Source organism: Carcharodon carcharias, chromosome 14 (genome assembly GCF_017639515.1).
Source record: "Carcharodon carcharias isolate sCarCar2 chromosome 14, sCarCar2.pri, whole genome shotgun sequence".
NCBI classification, from domain to species: Eukaryota; Metazoa; Chordata; class Chondrichthyes; order Lamniformes; family Lamnidae; genus Carcharodon; species Carcharodon carcharias.
Window position 1 is genome coordinate 63,811,030 of NC_054480.1, and position 18,115 is coordinate 63,829,144.

The 18,115-nt window shown below is 41.8% G+C and overlaps 1 protein-coding gene across 4 annotated transcripts in view; it reads right to left on the reverse strand.

Annotated features, from left to right (window-relative positions):
* Positions 1–18,115, reverse strand: part of znf335 (zinc finger protein 335) — an 83,445-nt gene that overhangs the window by 11,540 nt on the left and 53,790 nt on the right. For all 4 annotated transcript variants that reach the window (XM_041204738.1, XM_041204737.1, XM_041204736.1 and 1 more), the window contains 8 exons: positions 17,734–18,011; positions 15,099–15,222; positions 11,273–11,470; positions 10,603–10,745; positions 7,111–7,226; positions 5,411–5,508; positions 5,203–5,277; positions 1,675–1,758 (listed from right to left, as the gene is read on the reverse strand). In XM_041204738.1, the coding sequence (XP_041060672.1) occupies positions 1,675–1,758; positions 5,203–5,277; positions 5,411–5,508; positions 7,111–7,226; positions 10,603–10,745; positions 11,273–11,470; positions 15,099–15,222; positions 17,734–18,011 (1,116 nt within the window). The remainder of the gene's footprint in view (positions 1–1,674; positions 1,759–5,202; positions 5,278–5,410; positions 5,509–7,110; positions 7,227–10,602; positions 10,746–11,272; positions 11,471–15,098; positions 15,223–17,733; positions 18,012–18,115) is intronic.

Consider the following 18,115-nt stretch of genomic DNA (forward strand, 5'->3'; position numbering starts at 1 on the left):
ACAAGATAGCTTTTGTAACTTGTGTTATCCTTACAAACCTATAAATATCTGTAAAGGTATAGTTGCATGTGAAGGAGTATTGTAATATAGTTAATCTTTTCTTGTTTAATACATGTTTTATGCTTTTGCTAAAAGTTCATTTGCTGACTCCGGTGACTCTTCAGTAGCCCCTCTCCACACATCTAAACAAACAAATAAAAGTTAGGATCTATCAAGCTGGGTTCCACCCTGGGATCAGGCTTGTCCAGTGGTAACCTCAGCTGGGGATCGTAACAGTTACAAATAGTCATTTGGTAGTACAGAATCTGAGTATTCATATCGAACATATCGAGATATATTGAAGCTTTTTGACTTGCACTCATCAGGACTCTTTGCATGAGAACGAATATAAGGGGAAAGCAACAATTTATACTGTATGTGAAGAGAGTGCTGGTTGGTTGGCAAGTGGACTCTGATTGGTAAGGGCATTGCCATGGAGAATGCACCACTGATGGTGACTGACAGTTAACTGCCAAGATAAAGGCAAAATACTGCTGATGCTGGAAATCTGAAACAAATTCAGAAGAAGAGTCATATGGACTTGAAATGTTAACTCTGTCTTTCTCTCCACAGATGCTGTCAGACCTGCTGAGTTTTTCCAGCATTTTTTGTTTCTGTTTCAGTTAACTGCCAAGCATTGTTTGAAATTTAAACCAGGCAACTTGACCTGGATTGCTCAAGGTATTATCCTGAAGAACAAGTCAGCAAATGTCTGTCACTTATTCAGCTGAAACAGGTGCAGTGTTACGTACATGTTCTTTCTGTTTGCAACGAACAGGGCCCTTTATATCAATATATGTACCGTCCAGTCACTACACGCAAATGCACCAAATTGCGAGCCCAACTGACAATCTTACATTGGTTGTCAGCATAATTCTTAGCTCATTGAAGATTATTTAGCAAATGTTCCAACATTAGATGTGATTCTGTGACTGGACAATATTAGCTAGTTTAAGGGTTACTGGATATGTGTGCAATTTCTCTTTCTCTCCCACTAGTGTAAAAATGCAACAGGAGAACAGATACGTATAACTTTCGTAGGCCTCTGCTGATCCTAGAATCAGCTGCTAGGATATGGAAAAGCACACATTGGTTAAAATTGCGAACCTTAAACCTTTCAGCACTTATGGGGGTGAGGGCAATGCTTATGGGGCAATCCTAAATATCCCTGACACAAGTATGTAAGTATATAAAGCATTTCACAACCTTGATGTGCTTTATAGCCAATGAATTACTCCTGAAGTGTAACCATTGTTATTTTGTAGGCAAAGTGACAACTGATTTGCACAAAGCAAGGTCCCACCAACATTAAATGATATCAATGATCAGTTAGTCCAAGACTTTTTGGGATGTTAATTGAAGGATAATTGGTCAGGACATGGGGCAAACTCCCTACACTTCTTCAAATAATGCCATGGTTTCTCTTATGTCCACCTGAGCCACCGGATACGGTCTTAGTTTAACATTGTATCTGAAACATAGCATCTCTAACAATGGAGCACTCGCTCAGGACCCCACTGAAGCATCATCTACACTAAGTATACTCGTGTCCCATTGCTTCATATTGTTTGACATTTTTTATTATGTCTGTTCTTAACAAGCTGCCAGTGCACATCACAATAAACTGGCACCTACCTGAATGTGGTGGCCTTCAGGGACAACAACATACTCCTGTGGAACAAGGTGTTGTACACCTTCCTGTGAAATGATGTATTGCACCTTCAGAGAAGAAGAAAATGTCGTAAGATTTAGAAAAGAACACCAATCTATAGGGGAAAAAGAACTGTCCAGCTATCTTGGTAATGCAAGACCTTCCTGAACCATTAATGAATTTCACTTTGAACCCAACTTTAAACCCAGTTTAATTCTCCATGGAAGGTATACAGTATAAGCTCAAGATGGTACTGATCTGCAACTATCCCTATCTCCACTTGGAGAATCTCAATTCCATCACAGGTCCGTTGGAAATGAACAATACTTCAAGGAGCATTTAATCCCACCAAAATATTTCAAGATTCAGAGATAAAGTCTCTCCTTCCAAAGCCAGGGAAGGTTTTCCTTTTGCTTATACAAGATTGAATGGGAGTCATTTTATAATTCTATTGCTGGGCAATAAATGGGTGACAGTAAATTAGCAACCTATTTTATACCTCACCCAATTTTCTTTTCCACTAACTGGTGTTCCATAAACTGTATGACTATAACTAACACAAAAATCAGAACTTGGCAACACTCCCTCCAATTTTTCCTTTCCACATTGAGATCCCTAGGTTCAGCCGAGCACAGTTCCAGAACATAGATCAGCAATTCAACATTTTTAAAGACTCTCAATACAAATACAACTGCTGAATACAAATATTTGTCATGTGTTCAGTGTCAAGGAGCACACCTGTGAGTGAGCATACTACTTGAGGTGCGCCCTTATATACACAGGCCAGAACATTGCCGTCAGTGTGCAGGGGTGGGCCTGACACACAAAATGACGCGAGATGATATCGAGCGTGCATCCCCACGCCATCTCGATCTTTTTTTCAGCGGGCACACGCCGGAGACAGCTGCACACCCACCGAACTGTCAATGCCCTATTAAGGCCATTAAAAAAATAATTACCCCTATTAATAACGCTGCCCGTCCAACCTTAAGGTTGGCGAGCAGGTGAAGAGCCCAGGTGGCCTTCGCGTTTTCCAGGAACCTCATGCAGGGTGGGATGAGGTTTTCTGAAGGTTTAATAAAATAAATAAATTAGGTTTGCTACATTGACAAACATGTCTCAGCTCATGTAACACTGTCACATGAGGGAACATGTCTGAATAATTTTTCTCTTTATTTATTAAAAAGTTTCATTATGTACTTCATCTCCCTGAGGCAGCTCTGTGCCTCAGGGAGATTGCTGTGCTCTTTTGCGTGAAAGAGTGCAGGCCCCGACTCTCCCTCCTCCCATACAGGTAGCACAGAGCGCTCCGGAACGCACATTATGCTGGATGGGCCTTAATGGGCCCGCCCATGTAAAATGGCAGCATGCAGCCAATCGCTCCTGCCCAGCCCGCCCGACATAGGTAAGATGCAGCCCTCAGTATCTGATGAAGTTGTACTTCCCACATTACTCCTGATACTGTAATTTGCTCATTGAAAATGAGATAAGCTTCCTTGTGCTCCAGTTTTGGATAGCAGAGGTCCATTCAGGAAGATATCCAGGAGTTAATGTTAACAAACCCTTTTGACCTTTGTGAATTAGGGGAGGGGTTTTTAAAAAGATCAAAACACAGACACTAGACAGTCAAACAGGTAGAACCTCTACCCTGTTCAGGAAGATTTTGTGGTTTTACATTAAGGAAGGGCCCATTGAAGCGTTCTTGGTTCTTGCAGTAGTATGCAAACTAAAAGTTGAACTCATCATTTTGCAATTTTAACCGATAAAGAAGATTACAGCCTTACTGAAAAGACCTTGCCTAGTATTAACTTGATCTGCTTTGGAGAGATTAAAGTACGAATGCTTAAACCATGGAGATCATGAAGGAGTTTCACTGTCACACTTCCAGGTCCTGCCATCGTGCCAGCAGATACTGGACAGTGGGAGTCAACTCCAGTAAGCAGCTAAACTGCTTAGAGAATGACTGACGTTACCGAATGTGAGCAGATAACTGTGACACCTCTAAATTAATAACAGTTCATAATGTAAAACATATACAGCAGGTTGGGCACAGCTGATGGGGCAATTATGAGCACATCACCACAATAATACAATACAATAGGAAGTACTGAAATCACAAAGCTATCAAAAGATATAATCACACCTGGTTGGCTGATCTAACAGTCACACTCGTGCCCTTTGCAATTATCACTACTGCTAAACAGGTTCTCGATGACATCTCAACTCAGTGAGCAGTAAAGGTCACAAACATCCATTGGATAATATCCACATACAAACACCTAACTTTTTTGAAGTCCTTTATTGCTTAGCATGAACCAGTTAGATTTCAGAGCAGATAAAGATGGCACTTAGCTATCCCTAAAATCCACCCTGACATGTGAATGCTGAATCTAAGTGAACCCATGCCTGCAGCGATCAATTAAAAATACCCTTACAAGCCTCAATAATGAACTGCATATAGTTCCTATGACAATAAATAGAACAGATTTCAGTCCCTTATTCTCCCATCCCACAGAACTTCAACTACACCACTGAAACCACCACATTAAAACATTTACTCCCTCCACTACCGATGTACAGTGACAACAGCGTATAACATATATGAAGATACAAAATAGGAGCAGAATTAGGCCATTCGGTCCCTCGAGCCTGCTCTGCCATTCATTAAGATCATGGCTAAGCTGTTTGTGTTTCGAATTCCACATTCCCATCTACCCCCAATAACCTTTGATTCCCTTGTCTAACAAGAATCTATCTACCTCTGCCTTAAAAATATTTAATGACCCTGCCTCCACCATCTTCTGAAGCAGAGTTCCAAAGTAGCATGAACCTCTCAAAAAATTTCTCCTCAGCTCTGTCCTAAAAGGCCAACCCCTAATTTTAAAACAGTGCACGAGTTCTGGATTCACCCACAAGAGGAAACATTCTTTCCATGTCCATCTTGTCAATACCATTCAGTATATGATATACTTCAATCAAGTCACCCCTCACTCTTCTAAACTCCCGTGAAAACAAGCCCAGTCTGTCTATCCTTTCCTCGCAAGACAACCTGCTCATTCCAGGTATCAGTCTAGTAAACCTCCTCCAAACTGCCTCCATATACAAGATGCATTGCAGTAATTCACCGAGCCCCCTTCAGCAGCAGCTTCCAAACCCACGAATTCTACCACCTAGAAGGACAATGGCAAGAGACACATTGGAACACCAAAACCTGCAAGCTCCCCTCCAAGACACACACCATCCTGACCTGGAACGATATTGCCGTTCCTTCATCGTTGCCGGGTCAAAATCCTGGACTCCCTTTCTAATGTCACTGTGGGTATACCTGCACCAGATGGGAAGGTGGTGGTGAGCCACCTTCCTGAACTGCAGTCCACCACCTTTATATGGAAAGTAAGAAGCTGGTCGGTATTGCTTATGTACCAAAGTTTAGGGATTCCCTCAAATGTACATGGAGTATTTCTTTAACTGACTAAACTTGGGTAAGGAATAATAATTTATCCAAATGTTACCTGGTTATCTGCTGTAACTAAATGTTGAACAGTCTGTCCATCAGATGTGATGTGTTGGATATACGTTGTCTCATCCTGAGTGGGGAAGCAGAATATGCTAAGCTTGTTAGAAAAAAAGCAGAGGAACTGAAAAGCAGTTTGAAGGTGAGCTGAGAATTTATTACAGCCCATTCAAGCTTCATGGTAGTGAGCATAGTGTGCCACCTACCTGGTCAGAAATGGACTGCTCCTGGGCTACTATGATGTGTTCTGGGGCCAATGCCTGGAACCGGTCTGGTGAAATAACAGTTTCATCTGTCTGTAGAGCTGCACAGTGGATACAAAGAGTTTTCTCCAGTAAGCACAAAACTCTTAGAATCAGGTTTTAATCCTTTTAAAAATAATAAGAGCTTCTAAAATTGAAAGATGAAATTTGGAGCAAGATCTGGAATGGAGCACACAGGACTCAGCAGTGAGTAGCTACACCACATAAAGCACCAAGATGTTACGTTCAATTCTGTTCATGAGATAACTGATCTCAGCCACAATTTATTCAATTCAGGGGTTCTACAAATAGTCTCAACATCCCTAGCTTAGGAACACCTCACCTCCAGGCCCTGTCAAAAATTAAGTTAACCAGGTCTCCCCCTGAAAAATGATCCTGTCAGATGAATACAGGATTATGCTCTGTTGTGATGCCAGGCAGAGTCAAATTTAGGTTTGCTGTTGCCTATAGAACTAAATCCCAAGCACAGAAATTAAGAGATGTGGGGGTAATACAGGAAAGTGGATCATGCTTTGAGTCCTAATGCCTTAATGATGAGGCAGAGCGGCAGCAAAGAAGGAAAGAAAAGGAAGCAGCTTCATGGGACATCCTGCTCGACATGCCCAAGCATATGCAGGTCCAGAATTGGCTTGTTCAGTCACCTGAAGATCCATGGAAGAAACTCGCAACCCTGAGAAGATGTCACTCTCGAATTGAGGGACAGTCACCAATTTTAAAGTACATCGCTAACCAGAGTATTTACTGCCCATCATCGCTGATCTAAAGTGGGTTTCAACTATTCAAAGCATATCAGTGAGAGAAATGTATTATCTACTGTATATCTTTCACTTTACATTACAACAGGAAAGGGTTTTTGTTAAAAAGTTACCTTACCCAGCTGATCAATAACCAGCACCAATTTACAAAGGAAAAACATTGAACTAACAATGCAAAATCTACTAATCTCATTTTCATTATCAGGTAGTTTTAGGGAACAATATGAATGTGGTTCGCTCGCTCAGCTGATTGATGACTTAAACCTATGTGACACTTGAAAAATTGTCCAAAGGTTTACGGGCAAAAAATACTAAAATACTGGCAGAAAAACAGAAGAAATTTTATACTATTGCATAAGTAGGTTTGTACATTTCAATTGAAGTGGCTTATGCTCTCAAGGGACTTCTGGTTTAACTGTCACCTTGAATTTGTACTAGAATCTGTCTGTGCATACTTTCAGTTAAAAAACACACTTCTGATTCAATGATTATTCTTGTCAGAAATGAGAACATCACATTTACAGCATTTAAACATTTGGTTTAAAGAGTGATGGCAACATCACTGGCCATGAGATGGCTGAGACAAGCTGCTGAGCTCAACAGCCAAAGTCACAAAGGAGAGGAAGATCCACATTTATATAATGCCTTTCACAACCTCAGGACATCCCAAAGCACTTAACAGCCAATTAATTACTTTTGAAGTGTAGGCACAGTTGTAATCTAACAAACTCAGCAGCCAATCTGCATAGAGTAAGTTCCACAAACAGCAATGAGACAATGTCCAAATAATCTGTTTCTTTTTTTAAACCATTGATGTTTCGGTCACACTTTGGGTCCATTGATCCAATTTCTCAACATTTAGTATGGAACTGATATTTTCTAACTTACCAATTGCTTCATCATCACTGTTCAGAATGACATGCTGCTGTCGGGGCTGCTTCTGTTGAGAGTCAGAACTGTGCAGTCGCTCAATGTGAAACTTCAGGTGGCCATTTCGATTAAATCTTTATTTTTAAAAGAAACAAATGCTATTTTGTGAAAGGTTACGTTAATTGAAAAGTGTTTAATTGAAGACAATTTTTGAGAGAATTATGCAATAGTAATTTAAGCAATTCTCCCCACCGTAATAGCTGGATTTGATTACTTAGCCCCTTTGTTCAGAATTGCCTTGTAAAAGGACAGATTGCAATTTAAAAGATTTGTAAGTCAATACCTTTTAAAAAAAAAGTGGTTTATTAACCTTACTGCTTAGATTTACAAAATATGGATAAATCAAAAAGATAATAATTATTCAGCACCAAAAGTTATATCATCAACATTCTCCACAGATTTGGTCAAATATATTGGTATTTTCTCACTTTATATTCAGGGTTAAGATAATAGGTGGTATGAGTTTGGAATAAAGAACAATCAATCAGTCTGTTACGAATGAACTTGTTTCAAATGCTTCTAAACTGCTTAATTTGTCAACATACAGTTGCAGAGAGTTCTATACTTCATTGAAAAATATTAAAAACAGGAGACAAATACTTATGAATGGCCACTTCAAAATAGCTTCTTGCCAATGTCCTGCTAGGGACAGTGCTTCAGATATCAACAGTCCGATAGCACCAGGCGGTACATGGAAGCACTGGGCTCACAAGGAATTGCATAAAGTGTAAATATTGAGGTGGTTTCAACAAAGAATACCAAACACATTTAATATAGCAACAAATTTTCAGCATTTTAGCCTTTCCGACATGTCTCAAGAACACTTATGAAAGTAATGAATTTAACAGGTAATGCAATGGAACATTACATTCCAGAGAAATGGGCCAGGATATCCCAGTCGGCGAGCAGGGGGCGGGGCCAGCTTGCCGACCTGTAAAATGACGCGTGATGATGTTGGGCGGAACTCCCGACATCACCCCGCCTCATTTAAATTTTCAGGTAGGTGGGGGCTCAGCCGAATCAGCTCATGCCTGCCGACCTGTCAATGGACAAAGTAATTAATGTGATTAGTGGACCTGCCTGTCCAACCTTAAGGTTGGCGGGCAGGCCGGGAACCCTGGCGGGCATTGCAAAAAGCATGAAGCCTCGGGCGGGATGAGGTTTCATGTAGGTTTTTAAAAATTTTATAAAAGTGTATTTAAAAGTGATGCACATGTCCCAACTCATGTGACACATGAGGGGACATGTCAGGGAAATTTTTTTTGCTGTTTTTAAGAGTTTTTATTGTGGAGCCGATCTCTCCGAGGCAGCACTTAGCCTCAGGGAAATGAGTGCGCTCTTTTGTGCGCATGTGCGAAACAGCGCATTCTCGGCTCAGGGAATCACCCCTTGCCCGCACAGGGAGTGCATAGCGCTTCCTTGTGGACATCACGCTGGGCAGGCCTTAATTGGCCCGCCCATGTAAAATGGCGGCACCCCCCCGATTGGGGCTGCCAATCAGAGGCGCGCCTCCACGCGCCCGCTCCTGAACTTCCCCCCGATGGAGGGGAAAATTCTGCCCATGAAGTGCATTGAGACAGGTACAATTCATGTTTTGCTGATTCCCTGGTGTCACAGCCTGGTTGCAAAAAGAAATTCTAAGCAGCAGCCAACTACCTGCTCCCAGGGATGAAAAGGGATAGGATTTTGGGAAAGGAATGAAGAGAGTAAAAAAAAAGTTATAGGGCTAGCTGTGATCTTGTGGCTGGTTAGAAACTTGAAAAAGTGATCTAGGTTCATTTGAACACCTGGGGCTGAATCTTCTGGCTGACGTGCGGGTGGCAGAGCCTGCACATTAGCGCTTAAAATGTCATGCCCGGACGTCAGTGTGCGGCATTGCGATGTTTCGGTCAGCGGGCACACTATGCAGTGTGATGCGCGCCCACCATTAATTAAGGGCCTTGTTAAGGCCATTAAGTGACCAATCGACCAGGATTTTGAGGGCCCGTGCGAACTTCAGCTCGGCACATGGGCCCAATGGGCAGGCGGGTAAGCGATTTTTTCACAAACATCCAGTGGCGGGATGAGGTTTGATTTCGGTTTTAAAAAAGTTAACTAAAGTTCTTGTGTACTTCATTAACAGGTCCCATCTCGTGTGACATTTTCACATGAGGGGGACATGTTAATAATTTTTTTATTTTTCTACTTTTGAACTTTCACCACCTTTCAGCAATCTTCCTGAGGCACCACTTAGCCTCAGGGAGATGTGCACTCTTTTGCACACATGCGCGAAAGTGCGCACTCTTGCGGTTGGGGAATCCCCTCCCCCGCCCGCACTGGAAGCGCATAGCGCTTCCCTTTGGACATCCCACTGGACGGGCCTTAATTGGCCTGCCCACATAAAATGGCGCCGTTTCAGCAGCGATGATTGGCTGCCCGCCTGCCACCGAGTCGGTCGGGCCTGCCCGCTCATCAAGGGCAATATTCTGCCCATGGAAATTAAGGGGTAACTTGTAGACATGTTTGGGATAGAATATATTATGACCGACTCTCCAGCGATTGAAGGTCTAGAAGTAGGGGACAGAGATAAGATTATAGAGGGTCCACAGCACAGAAACAGGATATTTGGCCCGACAGGTCAATGCCAGTGTTTATTCTCAAGAACAGGAGCTACTTCTTTAAAAAAAGAGTAAAGTTGTGGAATGAACTACCAGAAATAGTATCTGAGCCTGGAATGTGTCTATGTAGATTAATAGGTTTAATAGGTAGTTAAAGGAAAGGGAAATAAAGCAATAGGGAAACAGAGCAGGCCTAGGGACCAGAACAACTAGATATGTGGAGAATGAACATAAATATGGCCTGTTTCCAAATCCATGTAGTTTTATATAGCAAGTATTATTTATGTATGATTAATACATGTGGTGTATATTCTAAATATGCCTTAGTCTAGTAAACTAAACTGTTCTCAATCCATCCTAGCCACACCTCTTGGCATTACCTGGGATTAAGGCCTCTTTGCATTGGTTTCCTCATAAATCATAATCCCAGGGTTATAGAGATCCAAGTAACTCTACACCAGCCTCTTGATAAAATCAAGCTCCCGGTTTGCACAAACTCATAACCACAGAGGCTGTAGTGGCTCAATAAGGCAGTTCACCATCACTTTCTCAAGAGCAGTTAGGGATGGGCAACAAATGCTGGCCTTACAAATAAAAGAAACATGCCATTTATACCAAAAAGCTGAGCAAAGTGCGTGTTAAAATAAAAGCTGTTTACTATAAATAACCATCACTGGAGTATAGACCAAGACATTAGCAAGTATTTTAAATTAGGCATATTATTGAGACAGAGAGACCTATTCATTGATTCCTGGTCACTAAAGGTTGGGAAGGCAGAAGAGGGAAGGGAGGTCTTAACAGAAGCGCAATGACATCTTTGGCAGTTCTATGAAGCTTAGTGGGGAAAGATTACCTCTGTCCACAAATATCACAGGAAAAAGGCTTCTCATTTGTGTGTGTCAGCAGGTGCCGCCGAAGATCCTTCTTGTTCTTGGATGCGAAACTACACTGGTTACATTTGTGAGGTCTCAGGTTAGAATGCTGCAGCATATGATTCTGAAGGCAAGACAGATTCTTACATTACCAAAGAACACAATCAGACTAAAATCAGTTTACAATATTATAGAAGCACATCTGTAGTAATTTACCCAAGAACACGCACAGTACTTTTGGTGAGCCTCGGACAGCACATCCAAGATCAGAAAATGTGCGGGATGCGTAGGTTGGAAGGGCAAGGAGAAGATAAAGGGGAGTGAAAAACATAGGATCCCATATCTTATCATTGCATGCCACAGTGCATTGGTGCACCAGTGTACAGTGCTACCACTCTGCCTCTGATGAAGCTTACCTAATTAAAGAAAGCAGCTTATAGCTATGGGCATGTCGAACACGCTGAGGTACAATTCCTAGCTCATATAATACTGAAAGGGACCAAATTTTGAATTAGTGAAAATCAAAGGAAGTTGTAAATCAGGCAGAAAGCAAAGTGCTGATTTGGCCCTCAGTTTTCAGCTGGCTGATAAATCCAAATGCTGAGGCACTGAAAATGGTCTGGAAATAAGGAATTGGACAGAAATACTTACTCGAACTTCCGGCCACGTATTGGCTGCAAAGTTACAATCAAGACACTTGAAGCCCTGCTCCCCTGCATGTGCTCGTTTGTGACTCTCCATCTCTGCTCGGCCATGGAATGACGCAGTACATATTTTACAGGAAAATTTCTTCATTGATGATGACTGCAGGTTTGAATCAACTTGTGGGGATGCGATGTCGCCAGCAAACTGGGAAAGAAAAGAAAAATTATAATTTTCCCCTTTTGAAGTGGGGTGGAATCCAGGGCTGGGTGATTCCAGATCATCTCCAAGGCTGGTCTGAAGCCACTGGCCCTCAAATGTAATAAATTAAGTCTCTCAAGATGCAAGCAACATCTCTGCAATGGCAAATCACAGGAACAACATAGCCTGATGTAGCAGATCAATGCCAGAAAAATTAGGTGTTTTGAAAAAATCCCATTTATTTATTTATCTTCATGTTTTCCCCAAATGATAAGGTGCAAGTAGCTATCTGACTATGACCACAGATGCCAGTCTTCAGCCAATTCAGTTGATTCCATGTGATATCAGGAAACAGCTGAAAGCACAGATACTGCAAAGGCTATGGATGGGCCTTGACAATATTCCGGCAATAGTATTGAAGAATTGTGCTCCAGAACTTGCCGCGCCCTGAGCCACGCTGTTTCAGTACAGTTACAACACTGGCATCTACCCGGCTATGTGGGAAATTGCTCAGGTAGGCCCATATACTAAAAGCAGGACAAATCCAACCTGGCCAATTACCGCCCCAGCAGTCTACTCTCAATCAGCAGTTAAGTGATGGGAGGGGTCATCAACAATGCTATCAAGCGGCGCTTGCTTAGCAATAACCTGCTCAGTTTGAGTTCCATCAGGGCCACTCAGCTCCTGACCTCATTACAGTCTTGGTTCAAACTTGGACAAAAGAGCTGAACTCCAGAGTTGAGGGGAGAGTGACTACCCTTGACATCAAGGCAGTATTTGACCAATTGTGGCATTAAGGCACTCTAGCAAAACTGGAGTCAATGGGAATCAGGGGGAAAACTCTCCACTGGTTGGAGTCATACCTAGCACAACAGATGATGGTTGTGGTTGTTTGGAGGTCAATTATCTCAGTTCTTGCACATCACTGCAGAAGTTTCTCAGGGCAGTAACCTAGGCCCAACCATCTTCAGATGCTTCATCAATGACCTTACTTCCATCATAAGGTCAAAGTGTGGATGTTCACTAGTGATTGCACAATGTTCAGCACCTTTTGCAACTCCTAAGGTACTGAAGCAGTCTATGTCCAAATACAGCAATACCTGGATAATATCCAGGCTTGAGCTGACAAGTGGCAAGTAACATTCTCACCACACAAGCACTGGGCATTGACCATCTCCAACAAGACAGAATCTAAACATCATTTCCTGAAATTCAATGGCATTACCATTGCTGAATCCCCGACTATCAACATCCTGGGGTTACCGTTGACCAGAAACTGTACTGGACTAGCCATATAACTACTGTGGCTACAAGAGCAGGTCAGAGGCTAGGAATCCTGTGGTGAGTAACTCACCTCCTGACTCCCCAAAGCCTGTCCATCATCTACAAGGCACAAGTCAGGAGTTTGATAGAATACGCTCCGCTTGCCTGGATGAGTGTAGCTCCAACAACATTCAAGAAACTCGACACCATCCAGGACAAAGCAGTCTGCTTGATTGACATCCCATCCACAAACGTTAATTCCTTCACCACCAATGCACAGTGGCAGCAGTGTGTACCAACTGCAAGATGCACTTCATAAACATACCAAGGCTCCTTAGACAGGCCATCCAAACCCATGACCACTACCATCTAGAAGGTCAAGGTCAGCAGATGCATAGGCAAACCACCACCTGGAAGTTCCCCATCAAGTCACTCACCATCCTGACTTGGAAATACATCACCTTTCCTTCACTGTTGCTCGGTCAAAATCCTGGAACTCACTCTCTAACAGCCCTGTGGGCGTACCTACACCACATGGACTGCAGTGGTTCAAGAAGGCAGATCACCACCACCTTCTCAAGGGCAATTAGGGATGGGCAATAAATGCTGGCCGAGCCAGTGATGCCCACACCCCATGAATGAATAAAAAAAATGGCTGGAAATTTAGCCATCAGGGGTACTCTTCATTTAGTCAAGTGACCTTAGCTTGTTATAACCTGACTTGAACTCAAACTATCACAACATTAAAAATAAATCTCTCACAGATAACTCTAGTGCCCTTTTAAACCTTTATTGCTAATTGGCAGGTGTAGGGAAGAGAGATGAAGTGTTATTCAAGGATGGTCCAGCCCGTTCCTGTTTTGCAACTAAAATGTATTCATCTTTCTTTCAAACTTCAAACTAAAAGCCTTTGGAGTTGCACAACACATTGGAGCACCATTGCAATGTGCCAGAGTCTATGGATGACAATGCATGGCATGGCACAGGCATTTACAGTGCATCAGGCATAAAAAGTACTGTGCTGTCAATCACTGCCCTTTGACTCATTATGATGATTTTGAATCCTTCAAACCAGCACTCTTTTTGTAGTATTGGAATAATCTGTCCTTTGGTGCCACAAAGTATTTTGGATAGAAAGAATAGTAGTGGATCTCGGATGGAGCTACTCATGGAAAGTTAAAGGATATGCTGTGTTATACTGGCGTTATAACATATAGCTCACAATGTATTATACAATCTAGAGGGGAGTGCTTATGACCTGTTAGCCCCCTTCCAATGGGCGAAAGCAGCTGCCTCAAGAAAAGCTGGCTGTTGAGAGCATGCAGCCACTTTCACTCTCTTCTGTTCGTTTCAGGTGCACAAAATGCACTCCCATTGAGGCAAAGTTCCAGCCACTTTGAAGTCAATTAGTAGGTAATTTCTGTTGAAGAAAGTTTGCCTCTGGATTGAATTTGCTTTAAAGCTTGGCTTTACTACGAGAAACCGGCCAAAAATGTCTAGATTTTTGCTGTATACTACTTGTGTTAACATTGCTCAGTTGTGTTGTCATTTCATGAATATGCTAAATAGGTCTATTCACTTTTTTTGCACATTACTTCCAAATGCAAGACTCAGATCAAAGATTTATTTGTTCAATATATAAAATACAAGTAGTGCAGATAAAAGAAGATTTTACCACATAGGCAGTTCTTCTTACCCTAATGTCTAAATACTTATGTATTCTGTGTCCAAACCAAAATCTGACCACAGCAGCTGTGAGCTGAATCTACATTCATTGACTGGGTAAATTAGAATCAGATATAATCTATACTTCCCAGCTCTGACTAATGTGCCTTTGTTATGCAGTGCCTTCTCTAGAGGAATGACAGTAAAATTGAATGCAAGGGTAGATAACTGTAAGTGGAACATGCCATTTGTGGGTTTTTTAAAAATTTCATTCTCAGGATGTGGCCACTTCTGAGAAAGTGGGAATTCTTCCTGAACCACTGCAATCCGAGATATTTTCTGTAGAGGTTTGAGCAACCAAATGGCTTGCTACAACACTTCAAAGGTTTGTTAAGGGTCAAGTATGTTGGTGGCCATACTGAGAAGGATGACAGAATTCTTTCCTGAGAAGAACACCAGTGAACCAGTTGGATTTTTAATTAAATTTGATAGCTTCAAGGTAATTTTTAAAAAAAACTGATATCAGCTTTTATTTCCAAAATTTAATAAATTAAATTCAGATTCTCAAAATTGGCATGGGAGATTCAAATTCTCATTCGCTAGATTAGCAGTCCAGTAATATAATTAATACACTACCATACCCTGGTGACTCACACTTTGATTAAGACAGCGTAGGGTGAGGAGAGGAGTATGTTGGACCACATACCTCAATTTGTTGAAACTGGTTCCCCTGCACATTTGTTGTCATGATGAAGTGACCATGGTGCTGTTTTAACTCATCACCACTGACGACCACAGTGTGAGCCACATCCCCATTGCCATCAGAGCCACTGAGAAGGGAAGACAAAGTAAACTTAAGCAGTGAAGCAGAGTTACATTGAGGCCTGCAGGAGATGCACCACAGAATCTTGCCAGCACTATTATATTCAGGGCCATGGTTGAGATTTTATATATTTCACCGCTATAAACTTCAAAACTGGGGAGTGTAAGTATTGAAACATGAAAGGTAAGAACTGGCAGATTCAACAACTATTATTTAGTTTAAACTTTTAAATAAAGAGGAAAATTTCACCACAGAATCCCCAGTAGACATTCTACTCATACAGTGCAAGCGATGAGAAAAAATGCGCACTTGATCTATCAAGCCAAGTTTCCCAATTCCCAGTTTTGTACTCAGATTTGGAAGCTCAATTATTCAGTTTTATCAGCTGAAAATGTAGTTGCACCAATAAATGATATTGTTTCTCAATGAAGTCCCCAGCATCAATTGTAATCAAACAGAAATATTATAGAAGAAGCATACAATAAAGTAGAGAGGAAACAAAACTAAACAAAGCATGCTGCCCCCCCCCCTCCCCTTTTTTATTCATTTTATGGGATGTGGGCATTGCTGGCTAGGCCAGCATTTATTGCCCATCCCTAAATTCCCTTGAGGTGGTGGTGAGCTGCCTTCCTGAACCGGTGCAGTCCATGTGGTGTTGGTACACCCACAGTGCTGTTCAGGAGGGAGTTTCTTCAAAAATATATTGTATTGGACCATTTTGAACTAACTTGGTTCCGTTTTTTGATGAGGTAACAGATGGTTAATGCAGTTGATGTGGTTTACATGGACTTCCAAAAGGCATGGCTTATTAGCAAAGTTGAAGTCCATGGAATAAAAGGGACAGTGGCAAAATGGATATGCAGCTGGCTGAGTGTCATGGTGAACAGTTGTTTTTCAGACTGGAGGAAGGTATATAGTGGGGGTTCCCAGGAGTCAGTATTAGGACCACTGCCTCTCTTGATCCACGTTAATGATCTAGATTTGATTGTGCAGGGCATAATTTCAAAAACTGGCAAGTAGTGTGAACTGTGAGGAGGATAGTTACAAACTGCAGGTTATCGAGAGGCTGGTGGAATGGGCTGACATGTGGCAGGTGAAATATAACACAGTGAAGTGATACATTTTGATAAGAAACGAGGCAATATAAAATAACGGATACAATTCTAAAGGGGGGTGCAGGAACAGAGGGACCTGGGGTATATTTGCACAAATCGTTGAAGGTGCCAGGGCAGGTTGAGAAAGTGGTTAGAGGCACACATAATGCTCAGTTTTATAAGTAGAGGCATAGAATACAAAAGCAAGGAAGATATGGTGAACCTTTATAAAACACCAGTTTGGCCTCAAGTGGAGTACTGTATTCCATTCTGGGTGTCAAACCTAAAGGAAGGACATGAAGACATTAGGGAGGGTGCAGAAAAGATTTACAAGAATGGTTCTAGGGATGGGAGATTTCAATTAGAGAAGCCTTGGAGAAGTTGGAAAGGAGATTTGATAGAAGTGTTCAAAATCATGAAGGTTCCAGACAGAGTAGATGGGGAGGAACTATTAGCAGACGGGTCGGAACCAGAGGATTTAAGGTGAAACACAACAGCACCTAAGGCAACATGGAGAAAAGCTCTTTTTCTAAAGTGAGTGTTTAGCATCTGGAATGCACTGCCTGAGGGTGTGGTGGAAACAGATTCAATCATGGCTTCTAAAATGGAATTGAATAATTATCTAAGAGAAAAAAATTGCAGGGTTCTGGGGAAAAGGTGAAGGAGTGAGACTAGGTGAATTGTTCTTGCAGAAAGCCGGCACAGACACGATGGGCCAAATCCCAGATCATATTTAATGATCTGATGATGGCTAATTATTATAAAGGGAATTCACACTACTGTTATCCCTAGTCATAGAATCACAGTGCAGAAGAGGCTCTTCAGCCCATCTTTTATATTGGTCAGAAACAGGAGCAGAGGTAAGTGTTAACAGATCTTTCCAGGGACATGAAGTGAGCTGAAGAACTCTGGGCAGCATTCCTGAATCAGTTTAATTAGAGAAAATCTTTTACATAAACCAACTTACAAGCTGCCTCTGGTCTGAACAGCTGAATGAAGAGCACAAAAAAAAGGACCAGCAGTGCACAGATTAGCTTTTTAAAGATTACATGGTAATTTAGCAAAATCTACAGGTAAAGTGGTAACCATAAAATCTCTCAAATGACCCACCTTTGTGAAAGCTTTCGAACAAAGCTTTCTTTTCCATGTAAAGAGAGAAAGACAATGCAAAATTCAGCTCATAAATTGTTATGTATAATAGACACAATGATCCATTTTGAAAATTTGTATTGTTGTGTCACATTTCAAATGAAACAAAGTTTACGACTTTTATTTAGTGCGAATAAATGCTTTCTTAAAAGCTTCCGGGGATATTTACTCAGCACATGAACCTAATCCAGCGACACAGAGCTCCAGCTACACAAGACAGTTATTCTCGCAAAATATTGGATTTCTAGCGAGCGCTGTGTTTAATTTCATGTTACCTGTAAACTGCGGTGGCATGTTGCATCTCCTCACTTCCTGGTGTGACAATATTATATTCTGTTCCATTGCTGTAAGGGTTGATGGTGACTTGTGGAATTCCAGAGCCCTCTATGGTTGTGGTTTCATACATTTCCTGGACCACAGTCTCGCCATGTTCGCCCACGTGAAGCGTGACGATTTTGTGTTGCGGCGATACGGTCAACTGCTCCTCCTCACGGTTTTGAGATTCCTGGGAGGACTGATCCTGAATTGTACTGTCAGATTTCAGTACTGCTACCTGAATAGGGGACAACAGATAAGTGACGACCAAAAACTGCTATAACCAAAACTCAAGTACTGCAGGTCCACAGCTTTTACCACACAGCAATGACCTAATGATTG